Raw genomic sequence first — 22,413 nt, 5'->3', positions numbered from 1 at the left:
GCTCAGCACCGCGCCATTCTATAAAAATCAAACACATTGTTTTCTATTAGTATACGCACACCGGTGCCAACAGGTGGCGCCTGTCTGTGGTACCCAGCTACGACTCCGGAAGCTGCTCAAATCCCTTTCGCACCACAGAGCGCCACTCACATAGTTTAACATCATAACATCATATTTGTCCCAAATCATTAACAATTAACATTGGCTGCTGACATATATTTTGCATTTTAAAGTAGATGCTATCTGACTAAGCTTGCGCTATTTAATGTGCACTTCCGGTGTATGATACTTCCAAGTTGTCCTAGACACGATTCGACGCGGCCCTGAGCTGCGCATCCAGTGTGCAACCTCCTTTAGGCTGACTATAGTAGCATTAACTAACATAACAGAGATTAAGTAATACTAAAAATATATGATGATTGTTAGTTCATTACCAAATTATAGTTCATAATTTCCCAGAAAATTTCTGTAAAAATGGCACAGAGGCTTTTGTGTAAACACAAACAGGTCCTGTAAATGTTCTGGGATCGCACCCATAAAGAGGACCTAGCAACATTGGCTCAACATTTACAGAAAGCAAGAGTCAGAAACAATGCCATAAGGGGGCGCGCATGTCAAAGTTTTGGTTCAGCTCTTTGAAACAGGGATTAAACGCAGCTCAACATTCACAACGAGAAATGTCGGCAAACTGGACTGAGATCTGGGAGCTCGTCACTATCAACACTGAAGCTGAGATCATTCACCAGCATGACAGAACAGCGCATCACGCTCTCCTTATGATCGACATAAACTAAAATGCACGCGCTCTTGAGAAACTACGAATAATTACTTGACTTACTTGAAATACGTCACATGTATTTACGTGATCTTTACGGTATGTGTGGAAGTGCACGCACAGATTCCGGAAAATCATTGGCAGTGTAAATTAACCAAAAATGAAACGATCCCCGACGCATTTTCAATAAACTGTGTAAAAAAGGGTTATGTTAACTAATGCATTTAATAATGTTAACAAATGCAAGCTTTTGTAAATTCTTACTAATAACAAATGATACAAATATTTACGTTTGCGCAATCAGCAACCACTTTTATCCAAAGCAACTTGAAAAATAAGGAAGCAATTCATTAATACGTCTTGCATCATAAGTCACTAATGTTTTACTAAGTAAATTCTTTCCATTCCACATTCAATGTAGTTTAACATTAACCAAATCTACAGTGTACATTAGACACAGAAAGGCTTAATGTCAATGTAATGTGGGCATTTTACAGCTGTGTCCAATCAATGAGACTTCACTTTAGATTCTGCCACTGTTTCCACGGCACCATGACCATTTACATACAGAATATCAAAAGAAACACGGATGATAAGCGTGATCGTCCTATTCAAAGTCTGAATATCATTTAAAGATCATAAGAGAGAATTTCACAACCAATAAAATTAAAAATCATTTACATGCTATACATGCAGAATCTATAAGCATCATTTCAGAAATACTGGGTCACACACACATCTTTTCCCGTTATAAATCAACATTAATAATTATCCAGCACAGATGCACATGACGTAATGACAAAAGCACATTTGACACAGTTAACTTCAGCTGTTATTTTTGGAGCCAGTTTTTTACAGAAATCTATTGACATACATTTGGTGAACAAACACACAGTAACACAACGAAGGCCATTAAAAGGGCTTTATTAAATCAACCTTTGGTGCATTTTACCAACTCTCACACCTTTATGGCAATTTTTCACTGCACTGAATTAAAAAAATACATTTAATAATGGAAGGGTTAAGCAAAGCAGAGTCAGTGCAAAATGGTCGACATCTATTGAGAAGAAGGCTTGAGGTATCGAGAGAAAATGAAAAGGAAACAGGGAGGAGAGAGACGATAGATTCATTAATATTTCAACACTTCCTCACAGACATGAATCTGATTGTCGACCATTTCACTACAGCACATTTAATGCTGTAAATAAAAATGCATTTATGCACAATTGCCATGCATTTAGTCAAATATGCTGTGCATGCAATGGTTACGATGCATTAAAAGCAGTCACCTCTTCACCATCGATGCAAAATCCAAATCCAAAAATTCCCTGCAGTCAATTGTATGAGATGCCCTTCCCATAATGCACAAAGACCCAGGGTGACCTGAGAATCACATAAACATCCACCGACTGACCAGATTGTGTTTTATACAGAAATCAAGACCTGCACCGACACATCTGCTTTGTTCGGGCATCACCGGATAAAGGAGAAAAAAATCTCCTCTTGCAGAAGCCCCTCCATCTTGACAAGGCAATTACTGCTTACATTTACTGTGGAATCTGTGTCCACATCCTAAACCGCTATAAATAATCTGCCAGCGAGCGCATCTGTCCGAACGCAGCACAAAAGAGGCTCTTTACAGACGGCATTCAGCGTCCCAATGATAAAGCTGGAATCAGAACCCATGCACATCCCCCACGCCCTCTCAATAACCAGACATCAAAACAAAAGGCTTATCGGCACCGCCTTGCTATTCTGCACAAACACGCTATTATAACCCCAGCGAGAGCTGCGACTGAATAGCTGCAATAGAAGATGTCGCAGCCGAACGTTCGCATCTCTCGATCGGAGCGTTTAAATGGAGACTTACCCCATTCTGCACCAGTGACAGCCTCCATCCCAGCAACCCATCAACTGTCAGTTGCCGGAGAGCAGTCAGCCGGCTGTGTGTCACATGGGCGCGGGCTCAGCCAATCAGAAGACGGCCAGCCCAGGCCAGTGCTGGTGCAGTGGGTGATGGTGGCTGGCCAGATTTCTGCTATAATGTACATCTGCTTCCCCTGACTGAGTTTAAAAGCTCTCAGGAGGAAAAGCGGTATGGGCGTATAGGTCATGTGACCCAATGTTGAATTAACACAGCATTAATTTTTGATCCATAACAGAGCCGTAAAGTAGATCTATATTTAATGCATATATTCAAAGTTGTTTACACAATTTTTAATCAACACTAGGGCTGCAAGATATACTGAGACATGGGGAAAATAGCACAGATGTGAATGTACATACCGCAGTGGTTTGTACAAACTGAATAATTGTAATACTTCAAAGTTACATATAGTCAAAGTTTAGGTTGATAAAGATAGCAGAGAGACTGAAGAAATGCATGTTGGTTATATAAATTAAAGTTTAAAAAATATTATTTAATTAAATTTACAAACTAATTTCATTTATATATTTTATTTATACCATATTGCATTTTTAGCAAGTTATCACAAATCTAACATTTCTTTAATATCTCATTTATACTAGGGATAGGACAGTTACAGGTTTCACGATTAACCACGATAAAATGTCCTGATTGTTAGTATTATCATTTAAAATTTTATTATCATTACAACCGTGTTTGATTACCCTGATTTTGAAAACTCATGGTAAATCATGTCCAACCAGAATCAGTTTGACGCAGGTGTGCACATGCAACATAGTTTTTTGCACAAGAAGGCATTTAAGGGATAATGTATTGTAGTCATTCACGGTAAACTTATTAGACAGATTTATTTATTTTTACCACAGAAATAATTTTAGGGACATTAATTATTAAATTGTGATTTTCAAAAACACAACTTTTTAAATGTTTTCAGTGTGTGTATCAGTTCTTTTTGAACATTTCCATCTCATTTTAACAAAACCCTGATATTGATAACCGTGATAACTTTGGTCACTATAATCATGATATGAAATTTTCATACCCTCCCATCCCTAATTTATACTAACATTTAAAACATAAAATCAACATAACAAACTAACTAACCGCTTTTGAAATACAATGTGAAACATAACAATACAATTATGTGTTAATAAAAAAAGCCATTTTAAAACTGACAATTAAAATAAAAAGCTAAAAGGAGTGTAAACTGGACAGTTGCGGTATGATACCGTACCGATCAGCTCCACCAGCGGTACAATATTCTATTCGATTATTTATCGATACTTTAATATTACATTCCTAGTTAAGCAGTTACATTTTTAATAACTCACGAATGCAACCAAAATATATAACATGAACGTTTAATTAAACTCTTTGAAAACGGCACAATCTCAGTCCCAATTTGGGACATTTAAAACAACAACCTAAGAAAGAACACTTTTTTTAATATAGAAAAAAAATGTGTCACATAAAATGATTTGCGTCCGATAGCAGTCACAATGTCTGCTGTGTTTTCGCTGCTACAATCGCTTTGTTGCTGCATCGCATTCATTTGTTGACACTAGCACATGAAAATATACAAAAATGCGTCATATCGATATTTTATGTGCGGCATCGATGCATTGTTTGGTTAAAAATGTAATCGATACATCGATCCATATCCATGTATTGTTACACCCATAATGATAATTAGTAACAAAAAAATATTTTATATACATTATTTAAATTTCTTCATTTAACTTTTAACCAAACCACTATTTAAAGGAAGAAGGTTAAAACATTTAATCAAAAATTGCAAGCGTGATCACATATGTAACTTTATATGTAACTTTACAAAAAGCGTGAGGAATCAAGAATTTGGCTTTGTGTAAATACAGGCCTACTCGCTTTTGCTAGTGGTTTTGTTTATGCCTACATTTTAGATTCAGAATCACAATCACACTTAAACACTGTGACAGTTTTTCCTGCATCACAGCAAAACACTGTAAAACAATACAAAGATATCAAACAGAAAACACGTCTTCCTTTCTAACATCCTCTCTGGTTGCATGAAACAACAAACATACAGTGAGCAGTACAGTAAATAACTCGACTCTCAGATAAGCACAAATTGTTGGTTTATCTTGTTTCCTTCCAAGTAAATCTCAAGTGCAACAACAAACTGAATTTAAATGCATCAAATATATATGTATCGCTTGTTTAAAAACAGTGTCAGTAACAATAAAGTTAAACAACGTAACAATCATCAGTACTGTTGGATCCCAGTTAACATTCAGCACCATTTGTCTGCTGTTACTGTACAATTGGTCATTTTTAGTCAATGAATTAGGCTTTGTGAAGAATAAATAACATTTGATAACTGGCTGTAAACCGAAGAGGTCATGGGAGGGGGGTTTCTATACTTAATGTTTCTTTTATGTAAATGAGCGTTGGGTTTTGGAGAGCTGAAGAGAAGGACATTGGCGGAGACTGGTCAACTCTCTCAATGGGAAACTGTCTTTACATTTCCTTACTTGTGTGGGAAAACAATCCAAACAGAAAGGGAACGGCCATTCTGTATCCTTAAAAAACCCTTCAATCTATGATCTCCTTCCTTAAACATACCCATGAATTCAATGTCAGGAAATGTATATCATGCAGAGTATAAATGCAATTCAATTTTTACAAAAAAATAAATGCATCACATTTATTATTTTATAGTTTTTCATTCAAAAGCCACTATTCTTCTAAAAAAGACTGCCAAAATAACAATGAGGCTGTTTACACTTGGCATTAACATGCGTTTTCGTCGATCTGATCACAAGTGGATGACATTAATGCCAGGTGTAAACGGTGTTCAAAACGTTTTGAGCTCGTCCACTTTCGACCACATCCAGAGGTAGTCGAAACCACTTTCGATCAGATTGCTTTGGAGTTGCGGAACGCATATGTGGTTGAATGTGTTCGAACAGCCACACGCGACCGCCTTCTCTCCGCCCATTTATCTAATCTGAGGTATTAAACACAAGTTTTACGTCTTTTTTCAACTTCTGGCTTGAACATACGATGAACAGCGCTATTTTTAGCCTTTCATTGATACAACTAAAGTGGCAGATCTCCATAGTTTCGTTTCGAAAGCGTGTGAAAGTTGCGTGATCCTATTTCATTTTGAAAATATGTGTTATGTGTATTAATATTTACTGCCAGGTAAACCTTGCAAAAGTTAAATAACATGTGTGAAAATTATTTCATGAACAAAAAAAATTAAATGTCAAAGCAATAAATAGACAATTAATTGTCATAATCAGCACAATTTATTAGGCAAATAACTTTCAGCCAAATGTCATAATCGTGACAGCCCTAGACTTGACCTTAGTTATATTACGGAATTTAAGAAGTTTTTACCTTACAACAAATGTTACTGGTGGTGTGCATCTTGAGACAAAACAATGGCACTGATATAATAGTCAACATTTAAAGTGGATCAAAAAAGTTCATAACAGTGGTTTAAATGTTGAAGTAGATTTTGAGATACAAGCTGTTTTTAATTAAGACAGCTCGAACATGCATTTTAGTCTGGGACTAGAAATAAGCTCTGTCTAGGAAACCACCCAAGAAAGAGACTAACCACAGACTGCAGCTATATACAAAACACAGTAAAATACACCAACAGGCCTCAAATCTGACCACTTTTCATTTTTAGATTTAGTTACTCAGATTGTTACATTTACTCACTTCTCAATTACATAACATGAAGTTTGTTTGGTGGCAGGCAGCACTATCGCAAAAACACAGAGATGCATGGACATCTAATGCTTAACCTACAATAAATCAAGACTGTTAATAAAACTTCAAACCTCTATAATATTATGCAGTTTCAGCCTTAATAGATAAAAAAATCCTTTCATTTCAGTAGATCGCAGAGCTTTGCAAGATCAAACATCTTAAATTTCATAAAACAAAACATATTCAGGATTTCATAGTCATTCACAGAAAAGAAAGCACAAAAACTATGATGAAAACTTTCCAAGTCGCCAAATATTAATGCCTTAGAGGGAAGGTTTAATGTATATTATCACTGTTGATACTGCAATCTTCTCTTACTAATAAAATAGAGAGATATCTGTAGATATCAGATAAACATACTGTGCACCCAAAAACTGTTCAGTGTTTTAATAGTATTCTCAGTGCAGTATACACAATAAAATTAAGCAGTTTAAGACCATACAAGTCCATCATCATCATCATTTTTACATTTATGCATTTGGCAGACGCTTTTACCAAAGTGACTTACAGTGCATAACAAGGCACACATTTTTTTTTCAGCATGTGCGTTCCCTGGGTTCAAACCCATGACCTTTTGAGCTGCTAACGCAATGCCAAAGAGTACATTTCCAAAATCTGTAATTCTTGTGAATAAGCAGAACTCTGCTCTGTTAATTTCATGAGAGATCCTTACTGCCGTTGCTAAACGCACAATAACAACTGAAACAAAGTCTGTACTGAAGGCCGTTACAGATAAATGATTTAGTAGACAAATAAAGTTTTGCTGACCTTCTGTCAGTGCACGACACGTGCCAAGGACTGCAGGACGGATCTACAGCACGACTCCTAGAGAGAAAAACACACTGAAGTATTAAACTAAAATATAGTATACTAATAGCATACTATAGTATACTAATGATTACTAGTGTTGTACAGAGCAATGCTGTTTATGAGAGTAGGCCACTAAAGCACAAAGTAAAGTTAACTTACACAAAGTTAACTAAAGTAAAAAGTTTACAAGCACAAAGTTTTTTGAGTAAAACTGAAGTATGGTATAGTATAGTAGAGATTAGTAAACCAGTAAGTAAGTAAGTGTAGCAGACAGATTACTAGAGCAGATTATACTAACTAGTGTGAAGTACATAAGGTGATTTTAAAGTAAAGCAAAGTGGATTATAGTAAAGTTCACGTGACTGTGTAGATCAGCAGTACCACACAACATAAACAAGACAATCTGAGAAATATAAACAACACAAATGTCCTTAAACTCTTAAGACACAAACATGCACTTCTTTAATCTCTAAAACACTACATGGTTTAACTGTAACTAACTAAACAATATAACCTCAATTACAGCGACATTAATAGATATGAATGATATAAACATTGTGTTTTCAGATAAAGGTGTTTATTTGAAGATTATTTCGGCTATTTAAAGTCTTACCTGCACAAACATTCGCTCTCTTGAACTAAAAAACTCGTGTCTGAGGCGCAGGACGAAATAAATCCCGCGATGTCATGATATTTAACCGCTATAGACGGATATTTAACTGTTCGTAGACTAAATCATGTGTTTATTTGAAACTTTTTCTTCTTTTGTGTCTCTGATTTTCAGCTCAACTGCTTCAATCCCCGCGACGCTTCGCCATATTGTTCCAGGACGCAGCATGTGCGCATGCGCTGTAATCTCTCCGCGCAAGGAGGAAATGATATTCAGATTCTTCTACTATTTAACTTAAATTTGGTATCTTTGTGGGAAACAACCATTTACAGTTGGTTATCAATTTCTTAAATTGTCTTGTAAAGTTTTTTTATTAATAAATGTAGATGGTACGAGTCAAAGCCCAACTTTAATCAGTGGTTAAATTAGGTTACATTTAAATACAAATCATTAAAATTGGTTAATAATAAGAAAACCCTTAAATTGGTTTTATATATTTTTATTATTTACGTTAATTATTTATTTTACTATAATTTGTTCAATGTTGAGTTAGTGCTCTTATTTTGTATTTTTGTTAGATCGATACTTGTTGTAATCATATGCCTTGATTGTTTGTAAAGTTGATCAATAATAAAATAAATAAATAAATCTACAATTTAGCTAAAATGGTTGTAGTTGTTGCTATTATTATATAAAAAAAATTGGCTTTATACCTCTACATAAAAAATATAAAGGATCGTACTTATTTTGAAATTATATTTCATTTTTAAAGCAATACTAATAAATACATTTATCTCACATAATGCAAATATACATAATAAATTATACATAAAAAATACTTTTTTTACATTAAAAAGTAGAAAAGTAAGAACAAAAGCAGACTCACTGTAGAGAAAATACGCTTACTTTCCAACAGGTGGCAGGACAGTCCAGTTCAAGAAGTGTGTGTTTGTGTGTGTGTGTGTGTGTTTGTGTGTGTGTGTGTGTGTGTGTGCGCGCGTGCGTGCGTGCGTGCGTGCGTGCGTGCGTGCGTGCGTGCGTGCGTGCGTGCGTGCGTGTGTGTGTGTGTGTGTGTGTGTGTGTGTGTGTGTGTTTGTGGGAGGAGTCATGAACCGTCACTCATGTGAGATTCTCGCAGGCTGCTTGGCAACACAGACGCACACAGCGTGACTTCAGCGCGCGGATACACTGGAAAAATCAGGAGGATTTTTTTAGGATTCATGGATGAACTCAGCTCAAAATCACACAGTTATTTACAAGTTATTTACAGTTGACACGCGGGTTTAATGGACCGGACTTTACTTCTGTGAGCTATTCAGTTTGTGTAAATAAACTTTCTTCATCATATGAGTTCCGATGGGACATTTCGGGTGATTAAAACGTCAGGTGCACGAGGACTGAAACAGACACTATGTAACAAACACAGGTGGACATGATGATAAATGTAAAGACTGGAGACTGTTGAGTTTGGATCAGAGTGTTGTGGATCATCTGGATCAAGATGAGTTGTTTCTGTTCAGTCCAAGAGGAGTTTTACTGTGAGGTTCTGCTTCTGGATGAGACCAAGCTGACGTTGACCTCTCAGCAGCAGGCTATAAAGGTATTATTATTATTATATTAAACATATTTAAACTCTCACCCTTTCTTGTTCATCCCAGTAAAAAACATTATTATCATGTCATGGTTCATTGTACTACCATTCGACTTTTGTAAGGCTATGAATGACATAATTTTTTACACTCCTCCATTTCATTGAGGTAATGGGATAGTTCACCCAAAAATGAAAATTTTGTCATGGCTCTCATGTTGTTACAAACCTGTATAAATGTCTTTATTCTGATGAACACAAAGGAAGATACTTCCTCCGTATTCATCAGAACAAAGAAATTTATACAGGTTTGTAACAACAAAACCTACATATAGATATATTTTAAGGAAGATTTTTTGAGGAATGTTTGAAACCAAACTGATCATGAGCTCCATTCACTTTCATAGTAGGACAAAGAATACTATGGAAGTGAATGGGGCTTATGATCTATTTGGTTAAAAGCATTTCTCAAAATATCTTCCTTTGTGTTCATCAGAACAAAGACATTTATACAGATTTGTAACTACATAATAATGATGACAGAATTTTTGGGTGAACTATCCCTTTAATGTTCCTATGTGTCCATATCTACAGTCCACACCCAGAATCTGTGAGCTCATCATGACATTGATGACCTGGTTAATCCCAATAAGAATGGCTTTAAATCTTGATCTTATTAAAACAAGCATGCATTGCTTTTAGTGTCAGGATTTTCAGATTATTTTGTGTCCAGATGTAAACACAAAACTGTTGTTCTCTAGGAATAGGAAGTGTGTTTTGGGTATGTCTTCCTGTTTCCTCACAGAGAATAGGGAATGGTTTTCTAGAAGAAAGACTGTGAAAGTTTTCTGGGTCACATGATCTTTATTATTCTTATAAACTATGTAGATTGTCTCTGTCTGTATTGATCTGACAAAACTTGAGATTTTGTGTATCGTGGAGCAGGTGCTTGACAATAAGCAGTCATTGTTCTATAATATCTGTTGAATTAGTTGTGTTATTTCTGATAACTCTGTATCATGACTAGTTGCACACAAATGAGGGAAAGTCACACATTAATGTTGTTGTTTTTTCACACACACATGCACACACAAACACACACATTTTTCTCTCTAGACAGGGTTACATCAGAGGTATCATATTGCTCAGATGCTTTAAATTGTTAATGGGTGATGGAGCTGGTGAGATCTTTAGCAAGTCTTTTATACAATATACAGTACAAAGACTTAAAATGTGCATTTGCTTTATTTATTTATTTAATAGCTGATGTTGTATTATAATTGCATTCAAACGTGTAGAAAAGACCCAGCAAATGTAAGCATTTAATGATATACAATGCATTAGAAGGGAAACATTTTATCAATAAGTGTATTTACAATGCTCCCCATTGAGATGGGATTATATTAATTTTTATCACAAAATGTTATTATGGTCTTCTTATGCAATACAATGTGAGGGATATTTTGTGTTGAATCAAATTCTGATTTAATAAAGTGTATGGTCACAGTAAATGATTATAGAGGCCAAACAAACTTTGATTTTCAGCTGTTGTCCTTGTGTGAAAATCCTCTCTCCACATCAAACAAAAAATCATCCCACACAACTGATCTGTCCAGTGACCCACAACACAAACCACACTTTTATTTAGATGAAAAAATTCACCTCATGTCTTTCCTTCTTCAATTACACATTTTAGGATCTAGCAGGTCAAATGTACATTCGTAAACAATAGTATGATTATCCTCTATAAGCTGCGTTGTTCCAGGTGTAATGCATGTTATGTTCTGCAGTTGGTAGGTTTGTACAGATTATTAACACTACATGCACTACATTACTAAGTAACACTATGCATATAAGTCATTGTGATGATTGTCTTAGCAAACACACGCACACACATTTTCAAATGCTCAACCTCCCTACACACACATTACACAAAGACTTCATTGATGGCCGTTTGTGTGTGTGTAGTTGTGTGTTAGGAGCTGAACAGCTTGCGTGTTTCTGTCATCAGAAAAGAAAGACAAGAAAGCCGTGCCTGCCCGGCCGTGTTTGTGTTGCCTTTGGCCTGTAGAGGCGATGCACTTTTGACATTTGGAAATGTCTAACAAAGAAAAATGTTTATTTAGGCTTTCTCTCTTTCCTACATCATGTCTCTTGAGACAGAAAATATTTAACAATAATGCAAATAATAAAACACTTCAAACTAGAAATATTTCAATAAAACTGTGTTGTTGTTATGCAGTTATATATGTTTTATTAATATGCAGCATTTAATTTTATATTCAATTTTATGTTCTAGGATTAAATCCTAATAGTCCTAAAAATAGACTTTATTTTGTTTACGTGAAATATTATTTATTATATTTTTTAATTTGATCATAGGTTATTTGACCAGTATCTTTGTGTTCTAGATGCATACCATATTTTTATACATTTAAAGGCACTAGCACTAGTTAATGGTTAAAGGGACATTTCACAAGACTTATGAGATGTAAAATAAATCTTTGGTGTCCCTAGAGTACATGTGTGAAGTTAAAGCTCAAAATACCCCACAGATAATTTATTATAAGATCTTAAAATTGCCACTTTGTGCTGTCAATACTCTCTCTCTCTCTCTCTCTCTCTCTCTCTCTCTCTCTCTCTCTCTCTCTCTCTCTCTCTCTCTCTCTCTCTCTCTCTCTCTCATTATTATAATAAGATCCCCTTCTGACATCACAAGGGGAGCCAAATTTCAATGAGCTATTTTTTCACATGCTTGCAGAGAATGGTTTACCAAAACTAAGTTACTGGGTTGATCTATAACACATTTTCTAGGTCGATAGAAGCACTGGGGACCCAATTATTGCACTTAAACATGAAGTCAGATGTTCATGATATGACCCCTTTAACAATAGAAATGACTAGAATATGTGGAATATGGATAGCTGTGTGTGTGTGTGTGTGTGTGTGTGTGTGTGTGTGTGTGTGTGTGTGTGTGTGTGTGTGTGTGTGTGTGTGTGTGTGTGTGTGTGTGTGTGTGTGTGCACGCGTGTGTGCACGCGTGTGGTTGTGTGAAACCACTGGTGAATCAATGCTATTAGTTTTATCATCTTAATTCTCCACACCCATCTCAATAGCACAGTGCACAGGGCTGTGTGTCATCTGGGTGTGTGCCGGTCAAAACCAGGAGAATCCCTGTGCATTATGGGATTGATAAAGTGGAACAGATTTCCTCTTATTGGATTTAAAGTTGATCAGATCCCTAATGCTTTGGATCAAATCTTTCATTGTTGTATAAATTGATTTATAACTGGGTTTGAGATCCCAACAGCCTTTTATTACATGCTTACTGCTTACATATTTACTGACAAAGACATTAACAGCTGATATTTTTTACTTTAATGATAATGAGCATAATCAACTTATAATTGCGTACAGAAGATGAGGGAATTAAATGATTGATTAAATGTTTGTTTGTATTCTGACATTTAAAGTCAATTAGCTGCTGCTCATCTCATAATGACAGCGTGAGTGTGTTTGAATCTAAATATAAGTGCATATTTGCATATGACTCAATATATTTAAGTTCACAGAATCACAGTACTCATACATATGTGAGTGGTCCTCAAATGGTTTGAGTTAAGTTAACTTATCAGGTTTTACGGTGAAAAAAGATGGTTTTGCATCTGAGTCTTCGTTTATTATTTGTATTTCTTTATTTGCCTTTATTTGACAGTGAAGTCTGAGAGGAGCAGAAGGTGATAGAGAGTTTAAAGGGGTACAAGATTGAAACCATCTTTTATAATCTTGATGTGCTGGATGATTTGCTGATATTTCAGATTCATTATAGGTTTATCAAACACTCCTAATGTTCTGTCTGATGTCGGTCAAAGCAGGTATTTACTTGCTGAACTCAGTAGGTGAAATCTGGTCAGGTCAGGTCAGGCTGTTTAACAAAAAATCAAACCTACAGCCTCCTGTCAAGCAGTCATAGAGAAAGTGAAAACCAAAGATGAGATGTGTTATTATGTTGAGGTGTGAACTGAGGTCAGAGGATTTCACAGGTATTTAAACGAACACTGGCATCTGCTGTGCATCAGCAACTTTCTTTCCTCACAAAGAGGAACATAATCTCTCTTGTCAAATACTGAACCAACACGGATCAAGATCTGTTTTTATATCGACACATTCCAGAAATATTCACGGCAATAAACACGCATCAGTATATTCAATGATTAAACTGTTCATCAAATTTAATCTACTCAAGGGTTGCTTTAAATTACCCTCCAACAATGGGTTAAAACAACCAAGCATTTTGGGTTGAAGCAATCCAGCATAAGTGAAATTACAAATTGTCCCTTTTTAACCCAACACTGTTGAAAATAACCCAGTATTTGGTCACTTTGTCACTCTTAGTTCACTCGCTCGGCTGAAAGATTTTCCACAGTTAGTATCTAAACATGGAGCTGTGTGATGCTGAAAGCTGTACCTGGATCAGTTTGTTGTTTTGCAAACTTCTTTCATCATTAACGTTTCAGAAGTTTCCTCATATGTTGAATCAAACCTGTATCATGAAATTATGTACCTACAGTCACGTAAATTTGTGATTCTTTTTTCCGTGACAATGTTTCCGTGTATTAACGTGACCGTATCGCGTATTTTTGTTTACGTGTCACTGTCATGTATTTGTTACTCAACTGTTTTGTCCTATTTTCAAACCATTGTCACTTCGGTTTAGGGTTAGATTTGGTGTTTGCGTTGGGATGTCACTTTAAGGATTGGTTTATACAATGTTTTCTGATTTATTTTTAATATTTTCTCATTTTTAAACCATTGTCACCTGGGTTAGAGTTGGGTTTGGGTAAGGATGTCATTTTAAGTAAATCTAACCCTAAACCAAAGCGACAATGGTAAGAAAATAGCTCAAAACAGTTAAGTAACAAATACGTGACAATGACACGTAAACAGAAATACGTAATACGGTCACGTAAAACCTCAGAAAAACGTGACAGTGTCACAGAAAAGAATCACAAATTTACGTGACTATAGGTACGTAATTTTGTGATAGTGGGTTGGTTGAATTCAAGGTTGAGTTAAGGATTTTACATTTAGGGATTTCACTCATTCCAGCTAAAATATGTCAATCTTCAATGCATTTTTAACAAAGCTGCATATAAATTATTATTACTGAATCCAGAGTCTTATTTTAAACCTTTCGAAACACTTAAAGGTGCAGTAGAATGTAAAACTGTATTAATGTCGGCATAGGTGAATAATAAGCACCCAGTATCATGAAATTTTCAACACATCCTCACCCCATTTCGTCAATATTTGACGACACTTGACCATTCGTCATATGTTGACGTGAAGGGTATACCTTTCGCGTCATTTTTTGACGAACTGGGGACTTCAATACTATTACGTCCGTTGCATTCTCTTTCCTATTTTATTACCATTTGCGCGTCGGTTTAGGGTTAGATTACGCGAAATTAAACAGTGTACGCGAAATTAAACAGTGTACGCGAAATTAAACAGTGTACGCGAAATTAAACAGTTGTCACCTGGCGTTGGGGTTAGAAACAGTTGTCACCTGGCGTTGGGGTTAGAGTTAGGTTTGGGTAGGGATGTCATTATGTAAATCTAACCCTAAACCGACGCGCAAATGGTAATAAAATAGGAAAGAGAATGCAACGGACGTAATAGTATTGAAGTCCCCAGTTCGTCAAAAAATGACGCGAAAGGTATACCCTTCACGTCAACATATGACGAATGGTCAAGTGTCGTCAAATATTGACGAAATGGGGTGAGGATGGGTTGGAAATTTTGTACCTAGTCACGTAAATTTGTGAGTCTTTTCCGTGACACTGACACGTTTTTCTGCCTTTTTGCGTGAACATGTCACGCATTTCTGTTTATGTGTCATTGTCATGTATTTGTTACTGTTTTGTCCTGTTTTCTTACCATTGTCGCTTCGGTTTAGGGCTAGATTTACATAAAATGACATCCTTACCGAAACCCAACTCTAACCCTAATTCCAGGCGACAATGGTTTAAAGGGATAGTTCGGCCAAAAATTATATTAAACCCATGATTTACTCACCCCGAAGCCGTCCGAGATGCATATGTCCATCATTTTTCAGACGATTACATTTTCAGTTATTTTAGAAATAGTTTTAGATCTTTCAGTTAATCAAATGTGAAGTTACGGGGTCCACGACCTTCAAGTCCAAAAAATGTGCATCCATCCTTCACAAAATAAATCCAAAAAGCTCCACGATGATAAACAAAGGTCTTCTGAGGGTAATCCGCGCAGTTTTGTTGTAGAAGTATCCACATTTAAAATACGTCAACATATACGTCACTAAGAAAAGTGCGTACACTACGCTAATACTCTCTCCTGAATACAGAGGAGTCTAAGATGGCGGCACTACCGGAAGGTAGTTATTTTAGTTAATAAAGTTTTAAATATGGATATTTCTAAAACAGCACTGCACGGATTACCCTCAGAAGACCTTTGTTTATCATCCTGGAGCCGTTTGGATTTATTTTGTGAAGGATGGAAGCACTTTTTTTGGACTTGAAGGTCGTGGACCCCGTAACTTCACATTTAATTAACTGAAAGATCTAAAACATTTTCTAAAATATGCAACTCGGACAGCTTGGGGGTTATTAAATCATGGATTTAATATCATTGTTGGCCGAACTATCCCTTTAAAAATCAGAAAATATAAAAAATAGATCATGAAAAAAAGGTTTAAACCAATACTTAAAGTGACATCCTTACGCAAACACTAAATCTAATCCTAAACCAGAGCATCAATGGTTTGAAAATAGGACAAAACAGTTTAGTAACAAATACGTGACAATGACACGCAAACAGAAATGCGTGACATGTTAACGCAAATAGGTACATAATTTCGTTGTAATAAGACCTCTGTACTGGTAATAACATATCATGAGTCTTAAACACGATTGTTTCCTCCTTCTTATGTTATTTTGTTCTCTTAAATCTGTTTCTTCTGTTTCACAGAAACTTGTGCTCTCATCTGTGCTATTTTTAGAGTTTGATTTACTTGATTTACTGTTGTCAGTGTTTATTTGTGTGTTTGATTATTTGTGTGTTTGTTTATGTGAAGTCTTTGAATGTTATGTTCAGTTCATTTCCTCTGATTGTCATTGGTGTGTGTTTTGCTCTCCTTATCCATGTTAATGGATTTTTTTCCAGCTTTGTGTTTGAATTATACATTGTACTATGGTAATACTATGGTTTTTGCATTCTGATGGGACATAGTGATTATATTGTATGTCTCTCTCTTCTCTCACACGCATGTATTGCCTCACAAAGAGTATCAGTGTTTTTTCTCTTGTTACCGCGGGTTTCTTTGAAGTACCTTGCAGTATTATGGTATGTCTATAGGTACAATTTAAGTGTTTTTCTTTCAGGGTGTTTACCGCTTGTAAAAATAACTGGTTAAGCGTTCAGTTTTTTTGTGAGCTCAAGACCGTGCTTGTCAGTAAATTTCTGTTGAGAACACAGGCGCTGTAAACTGGTACAGCTCCACCCCTCGCATCTTTGTCTTTATTTTTGAGTAACTATGGAAACTGGGAGGGTCTGTGACTGTCAGCATCACACGAGGGGTTTCAGACGTTTCCAGCATAGTTTTAATCATCAAATCATTCAATAATCAGAGATTATTATCTCTACAGTACTTGTGTGTGAGCTCTGTCTTTGTGTTCATTGTGGAGACAGACATGGGATAATGTTATATTTGACTCCAGAATTAAACAATGCATTCACCACTCATTTTGTTATTTTCATTAAAAGGATTTAATGATCATTCTTATTACTGTGAATGTTTGAAATAAATCAGAGGCAGAAAAACAGTATGTTTAAATATATCATTACAATTTAAATAACATTATTACTTTTTATTACAGTAAGATTTTATGCATTGTGTTTAGATCAATATGTTAGATAATCATTAATTATTCGTCACAATAAAGAGTAGGCGTCTAAAAATGTAACTTTCCTAAAGCAAACTATCATTTATTTGATTTTGGTGTGAACCGCGACATGGACATCTTCACCAGCACTTTAGAGTCTCTTGGGTGTGAAGACACATCTGCTGATGGTAGATCTGCACACAAACATACACAAAACACACAGACACACAACACACACACACAAGGCCTGTGTGACCACTGCCACACCCATATAACAGACTGGAGCAGATGGTCAGATCTCATCCATCTGATGATTGAACTGCCATACAGACAACAGACGGGAGTTCATTGTTTTAAAGATGTTTTAAATCAAATATTAACCCTCACACACCAAAACATCACACACACAACATCACACACACAATCACATATGATCATATGGCTTTTGTGTTTCAGTGTGTTTAACGCACACCTTTTGTCTTCAAGTGACTTCACTTTATTGATTTATTGATTCAAACCTAAATATTTTATGATACTGACTATACATTATGGAATGTGTGATATTAATAAAATTATAATATTAATAACATGTACAATAGTTATAATATATTACAGTATATAAATGTATTTTAAATTACATAATATACATAATCCAATATAAAATTAAATGCTGTAAAAATACAGTAAATTGCATTACAGTACAATTTTAAGTTATACAATAACCTGCTTTGTGTGCTTTTTATTGTAGTACAGTGCAAAGCTGTGAATCAAAATACAGTAACTTGCTTTGTGTGCTTTATATTGGATTACAGTACAATGCTGTGAATCAAAATACAGTAACCGTGCTGCCAGTACCGCACTGTAAAAATACAGGAAAATCCTAACTCAGATCAATTGGATCTTTGACTTTTGATGAGAGATTTAGGCGTCATAAATTCAAGCAGGTATTGTTGTGATCTCTTTTGATATGTGAAGTTAATGTGCTCTGTATTATGATCTCGGCAATGTCTTAATTTGTTTTACATTAAATCTTTGTTAATATTATGTTAATATTCACTTAATTGCATATTGTAACACATGAACTATAGCTGGACAATTTTCTTTCTAATACAATGAGTTTGAGAAAGAGAGAGAAAGTCTGTATAACCGCTCATTGTGTGTCTTTTTCTTCCAGCTTGTGTGTTTGTAGGTGACCAGGTTAGTTAATCTTCTCTGGCCCCCATTGACCATAATAACACAGCTCGTCTTTAACTTAATGAACTGCTCTTATCAGACACATACCTGTGTTTCACTTTTACATCCTTATGACAAATCTTCAGCATTTATCTCTCGTTCCCAAATATTTCTCCATTTATCTTATTGACAGCCTGAAACGGCTGAAGAAGGTCACGTGACCTAAAGAAATCAATCTTAGTTTATTAGCATTTATATTGTGCTGTGTTGTCTCTTCTGGTAGTTATTTATTAACAAAGATTATTTATGCAAAACTACTTTATTGTTTATGTTATTTTTGTACAGTGTATTGTCCACTAAGCTTGGGAATTTTGGAAATATTCCAAGTTGAAAACTTAAGGAATTAAATTCTTCTCTAATTTCATAGAAACTGCATCTCATTCAAACATTAGCTTCCTCGACATCTGACTCATCTTCATCTGTGTTCCCCTGTGTATTTTCCATGGAAAGTTCCCCAAATTCCCAGATTTTTGCAGCTATTTTACCTATGCATAATTATTCCATGTGCCTGAATATTGAAGATTTTTGTGTCCCACAATGCAATGTGCTATCACATAAAATGTCAATATTTTATATCTGGACATTTGATAATGCATATGAAGACTGATCTTGGTCTTAAGATTTGAGCCTTAAATACCATAGAGCAGCTTATGTTTCATTCCCAACAAAACAAAAGAAGCTTCCCCGGCAAACTCTCATTTCTATCCAGGTGGGATCATCACTAGTGCCAAAAATTCTCAACATGAGGAAATTCATTTCCTTTCTATTCATTTCTCTCTTCCCTGTTATTTGAACATTCCCATCCTGAACAGCAGAAAGTCTTATCAGGGCGACAGATATGGCAGGAATGTGGAGAAGATGTTTTTAGGAGGATCTGTAGCGCTGGTTAACAGGAGTGTGTCAGTGTCAGGTTCTGCCAGGAACCTTTAGAGACGGCAGTGTTTTTGTGGTTTGTCATATTCACCTCTCCTCCCGTCGGGCTTTTGGGATTTGAGTTACGACGCTGACATCAGGGGTCACGTACAATGAGGTTTTTTCCCCGGTAAAGGCTGTAGCCGTGTTTCTCTTCTTATGGACCTTTGATAGATATTATGCCAGTGGGCATCAGCGGTGTTGGAACATGAGATTTTTCTTTCGCTACATGAGTCTTTTTTCAAAATGTTGTCACAGTTTTTGACAAAATGAGTTATCATGAAATGAGATTTTTCTTTGTAATCTTATATTACTTTTTTTTAAATGTCTCAGGACACTTTATGGAAATGGCACTTGTTTCAGTGATGTATCAATGTTGCTTTGAAGATAACACAAATAACATCTTAAAAACTAAAGATTTTTGTTACTTAGTTTTCATTTGCTCTTAATTTAATCTCATTGCTTACCAGAAGAAACAGAAAATAAAGAGATTTAATCCGTGATGTTTTGTCTTGTGTGTTGGCTGGTGTATATAAAGTTTCAGATTGTCATTTGAAGTTGAATTGTTGGTTTCAGCCTGGAGTGTGTAAGAGGAGAAATTATGACATACGTCTGTATGAAACAACCGAGCGCTGAATACACGCCAAGTCTTTACAAAACACACAAACACACACACACACATTCCCAGAGGCGAGAAACTCACCGGAGAGTCATATGAGCTTCAGTGTGTCATACGTGTAAGCTGCACAAATACTGAAGATTTATTACCATAGTAAATTTTGAGTGGTGGTAGACTGCAAGAATTTCACTGTGCTAGTCAAGATAGTCACTGGTTTAACCTCTTTACTAGAGAATCAAAACCATTGAGATGACAGATAGAGGTACATTGAATATATGAATGAATATGATATAATGCATGAAGGTATTAAAGTCAATATAAGCAATACTGATTGGTTTTAACATGGTCATCATCAATCACATGGGTGATTTGAGAGTTACTTGTTTTTTTCTCATATTAAATCAAGGACCAAAGCCACATATATTATAAATAGAAACACGCACACACACACACTGGCTGTGTTTACATTGACTGAATTAAATCCGATTGCAGGTTACGGCAGTACCCTAAACATTGCAATCTCATTGTTTACATGTAAACACTATATAATCCAAATCAAATGTCTGTGCAAGCGCACAGCCAGGATTGGCAGATTTGTGTATCAAAACCAACCCAATGGACATTCAAAACTAGCCTAAAAACATCCCAATGACTATTCACAGACAAAATACCAACTAATGAACGAAATCCTTTCATCTTTAACGCACAGAAATACATACTCGCAGAAACAGTTTAAAAGTTGCCCAAATTTGAACTCTACAAAAAAGCAGAGGACATGGCAACAACGCAGCGCACAGCATCTCTAATCGAGTTTGCAGTTTATCTCTGGATAAATGTACTAAATCAAAGTTAAGTTGGAGAAAGTTGTTCTTAAGAAGTTTTCAGATATAGGCAATGAAAACACACTTTTCGAAAGGCACAACACTATTTTATTTCTTTATGTTATGTTATGAAAGACATGAACGCTGCAGAATGTACAGCGCATGACCTCATTACCTTAATAATGTGTGTTGCCATTGCCTTGCTATTGCATGTTTCTGTGATGAGAATCATGCGATACGTAAATCAAAGGTAAATATAAGATGTTAACTTAAGCATAATTCTGCGCATGTGCACAAGATATTTTTGCATTTGATTGAGAAAATAATACAATTCACATGTTTACATGAATTATTTTCTCATGATGATTGAATCACAGATCGGACTACACAACCACTTTCAATATGATCGAAATGTGCATCTGATCCACCTCAATCGTATTGATTAAGGTGTTTACATGAAGGCTTTTGAGCCATCAATACCATTACTGTTACAAACAGATTATTTGGTTGCATGAAAACGTACTGTCTGTTATAAATAGGCACAACTGGAAATACAGAGAATACATCTGAACCTGTTTGCAAATACAAACCTGTTTCATCTCCACTGAGAAGAAATCTGATATGAATCCAAGGATTATTTCAGGTTGAATATAAATTTACACCAAATATTCCTGAAGATCTGTGTTGCTAGCACAATGCTTTATCAGTCGACATACAGGAGCTAAATTGATTTATTTATTCTCTCCACAGAAATCAACCAAGGGTTCTGTTCTGCTGGATTATGTGTTCAGTCACGTCAATCTCGCTGAAACTGAATATTTCGGGCTTCGCTATTGCGACCGCAGTCATCAGACGGTGAGTGAATCAAAATTGTGTATTATTTGTAGGAAACATATAGTTAGGGGTGTAACAATATATGGATATGGCTATGCCACACATAAAATATGGATATGAGATAGATTAAAATTAAATACATTTTTTTACTGCAAAAATATTTTTATAATTGTATATTTTATACAAATATATTTTTTTTGTATTCGTTGCCCCTGAAATACATTTTGAAATATATATTAATATTTGAAGGTTTAAACTAAATATATTTTCAAATTAAGCTTTACTTAACTACATAATGTATTTAGCATATATTAAAAACATATTTTTGGCAAAAAGTTTTTTTTACATATTTACATATTTTTATTTGTCCATATGATTTCTGCTCTGTAATATATTGAAGCCATGCGATAGCTTTTGTGTACTGAACTCCAGTTTGAAATGATTGTTTGCTGAAATGTCTCATTTAAATAACTCTATGCTAAGTTATATGAAGATATATTCGTCACATGAATTCAAATTGATCAAACTTTTTAGCACCTGTTTGATAAAAAGTCTTTAGTCAAGCAGGTTTGGAGTGACCTGAGAGTGAACCGTTCC

General features: G+C 35.4%; 2 protein-coding genes across 6 annotated transcripts in view; one reads left to right on the top strand and one right to left on the bottom strand.

The window, feature by feature from the left end:
* Positions 1–8,113, bottom strand: part of apc (APC regulator of WNT signaling pathway) — a 34,790-nt gene extending 26,677 nt beyond the window's left edge. For 2 of the 5 annotated variants that reach the window (XM_065264220.2, XM_065264249.2), the window contains exons 1-2: positions 7,891–8,113; positions 7,236–7,292 (exon numbers count right to left, since the gene is read on the bottom strand). The gene's annotated coding sequence lies outside the window, so the exon portion shown is untranslated. Of the gene's footprint in view, positions 1–2,064; positions 2,507–2,645; positions 2,790–7,235; positions 7,293–7,890 lie in introns of those variants that run through there. The other 3 variants (XM_065264241.2, XM_065264227.1, XM_065264236.2) reach the window with 3 other exon arrangements.
* Positions 8,114–9,035: 922 nt separating this feature from the next.
* epb41l4a (erythrocyte membrane protein band 4.1 like 4A) overlaps positions 9,036–22,413 on the top strand; it is a 35,243-nt gene continuing 21,865 nt past the window's right edge. The window contains exons 1-2 of the mRNA XM_065264272.1: positions 9,036–9,487; positions 21,733–21,837. Of these exons, the coding sequence (XP_065120344.1) occupies positions 9,389–9,487; positions 21,733–21,837 (204 nt within the window). The 5' untranslated portion in view covers positions 9,036–9,388. The remainder of the gene's footprint in view (positions 9,488–21,732; positions 21,838–22,413) is intronic.

The sequence above is a fragment of the Paramisgurnus dabryanus genome, chromosome 10 (genome assembly GCF_030506205.2).
Source record: "Paramisgurnus dabryanus chromosome 10, PD_genome_1.1, whole genome shotgun sequence".
Lineage (NCBI taxonomy): Eukaryota > Metazoa > Chordata > Actinopteri > Cypriniformes > Cobitidae > Paramisgurnus > Paramisgurnus dabryanus.
The sequence above is the reverse complement of the archived record's forward strand: the minus strand, read 5'-3'. Positions and strand labels throughout refer to the sequence as shown.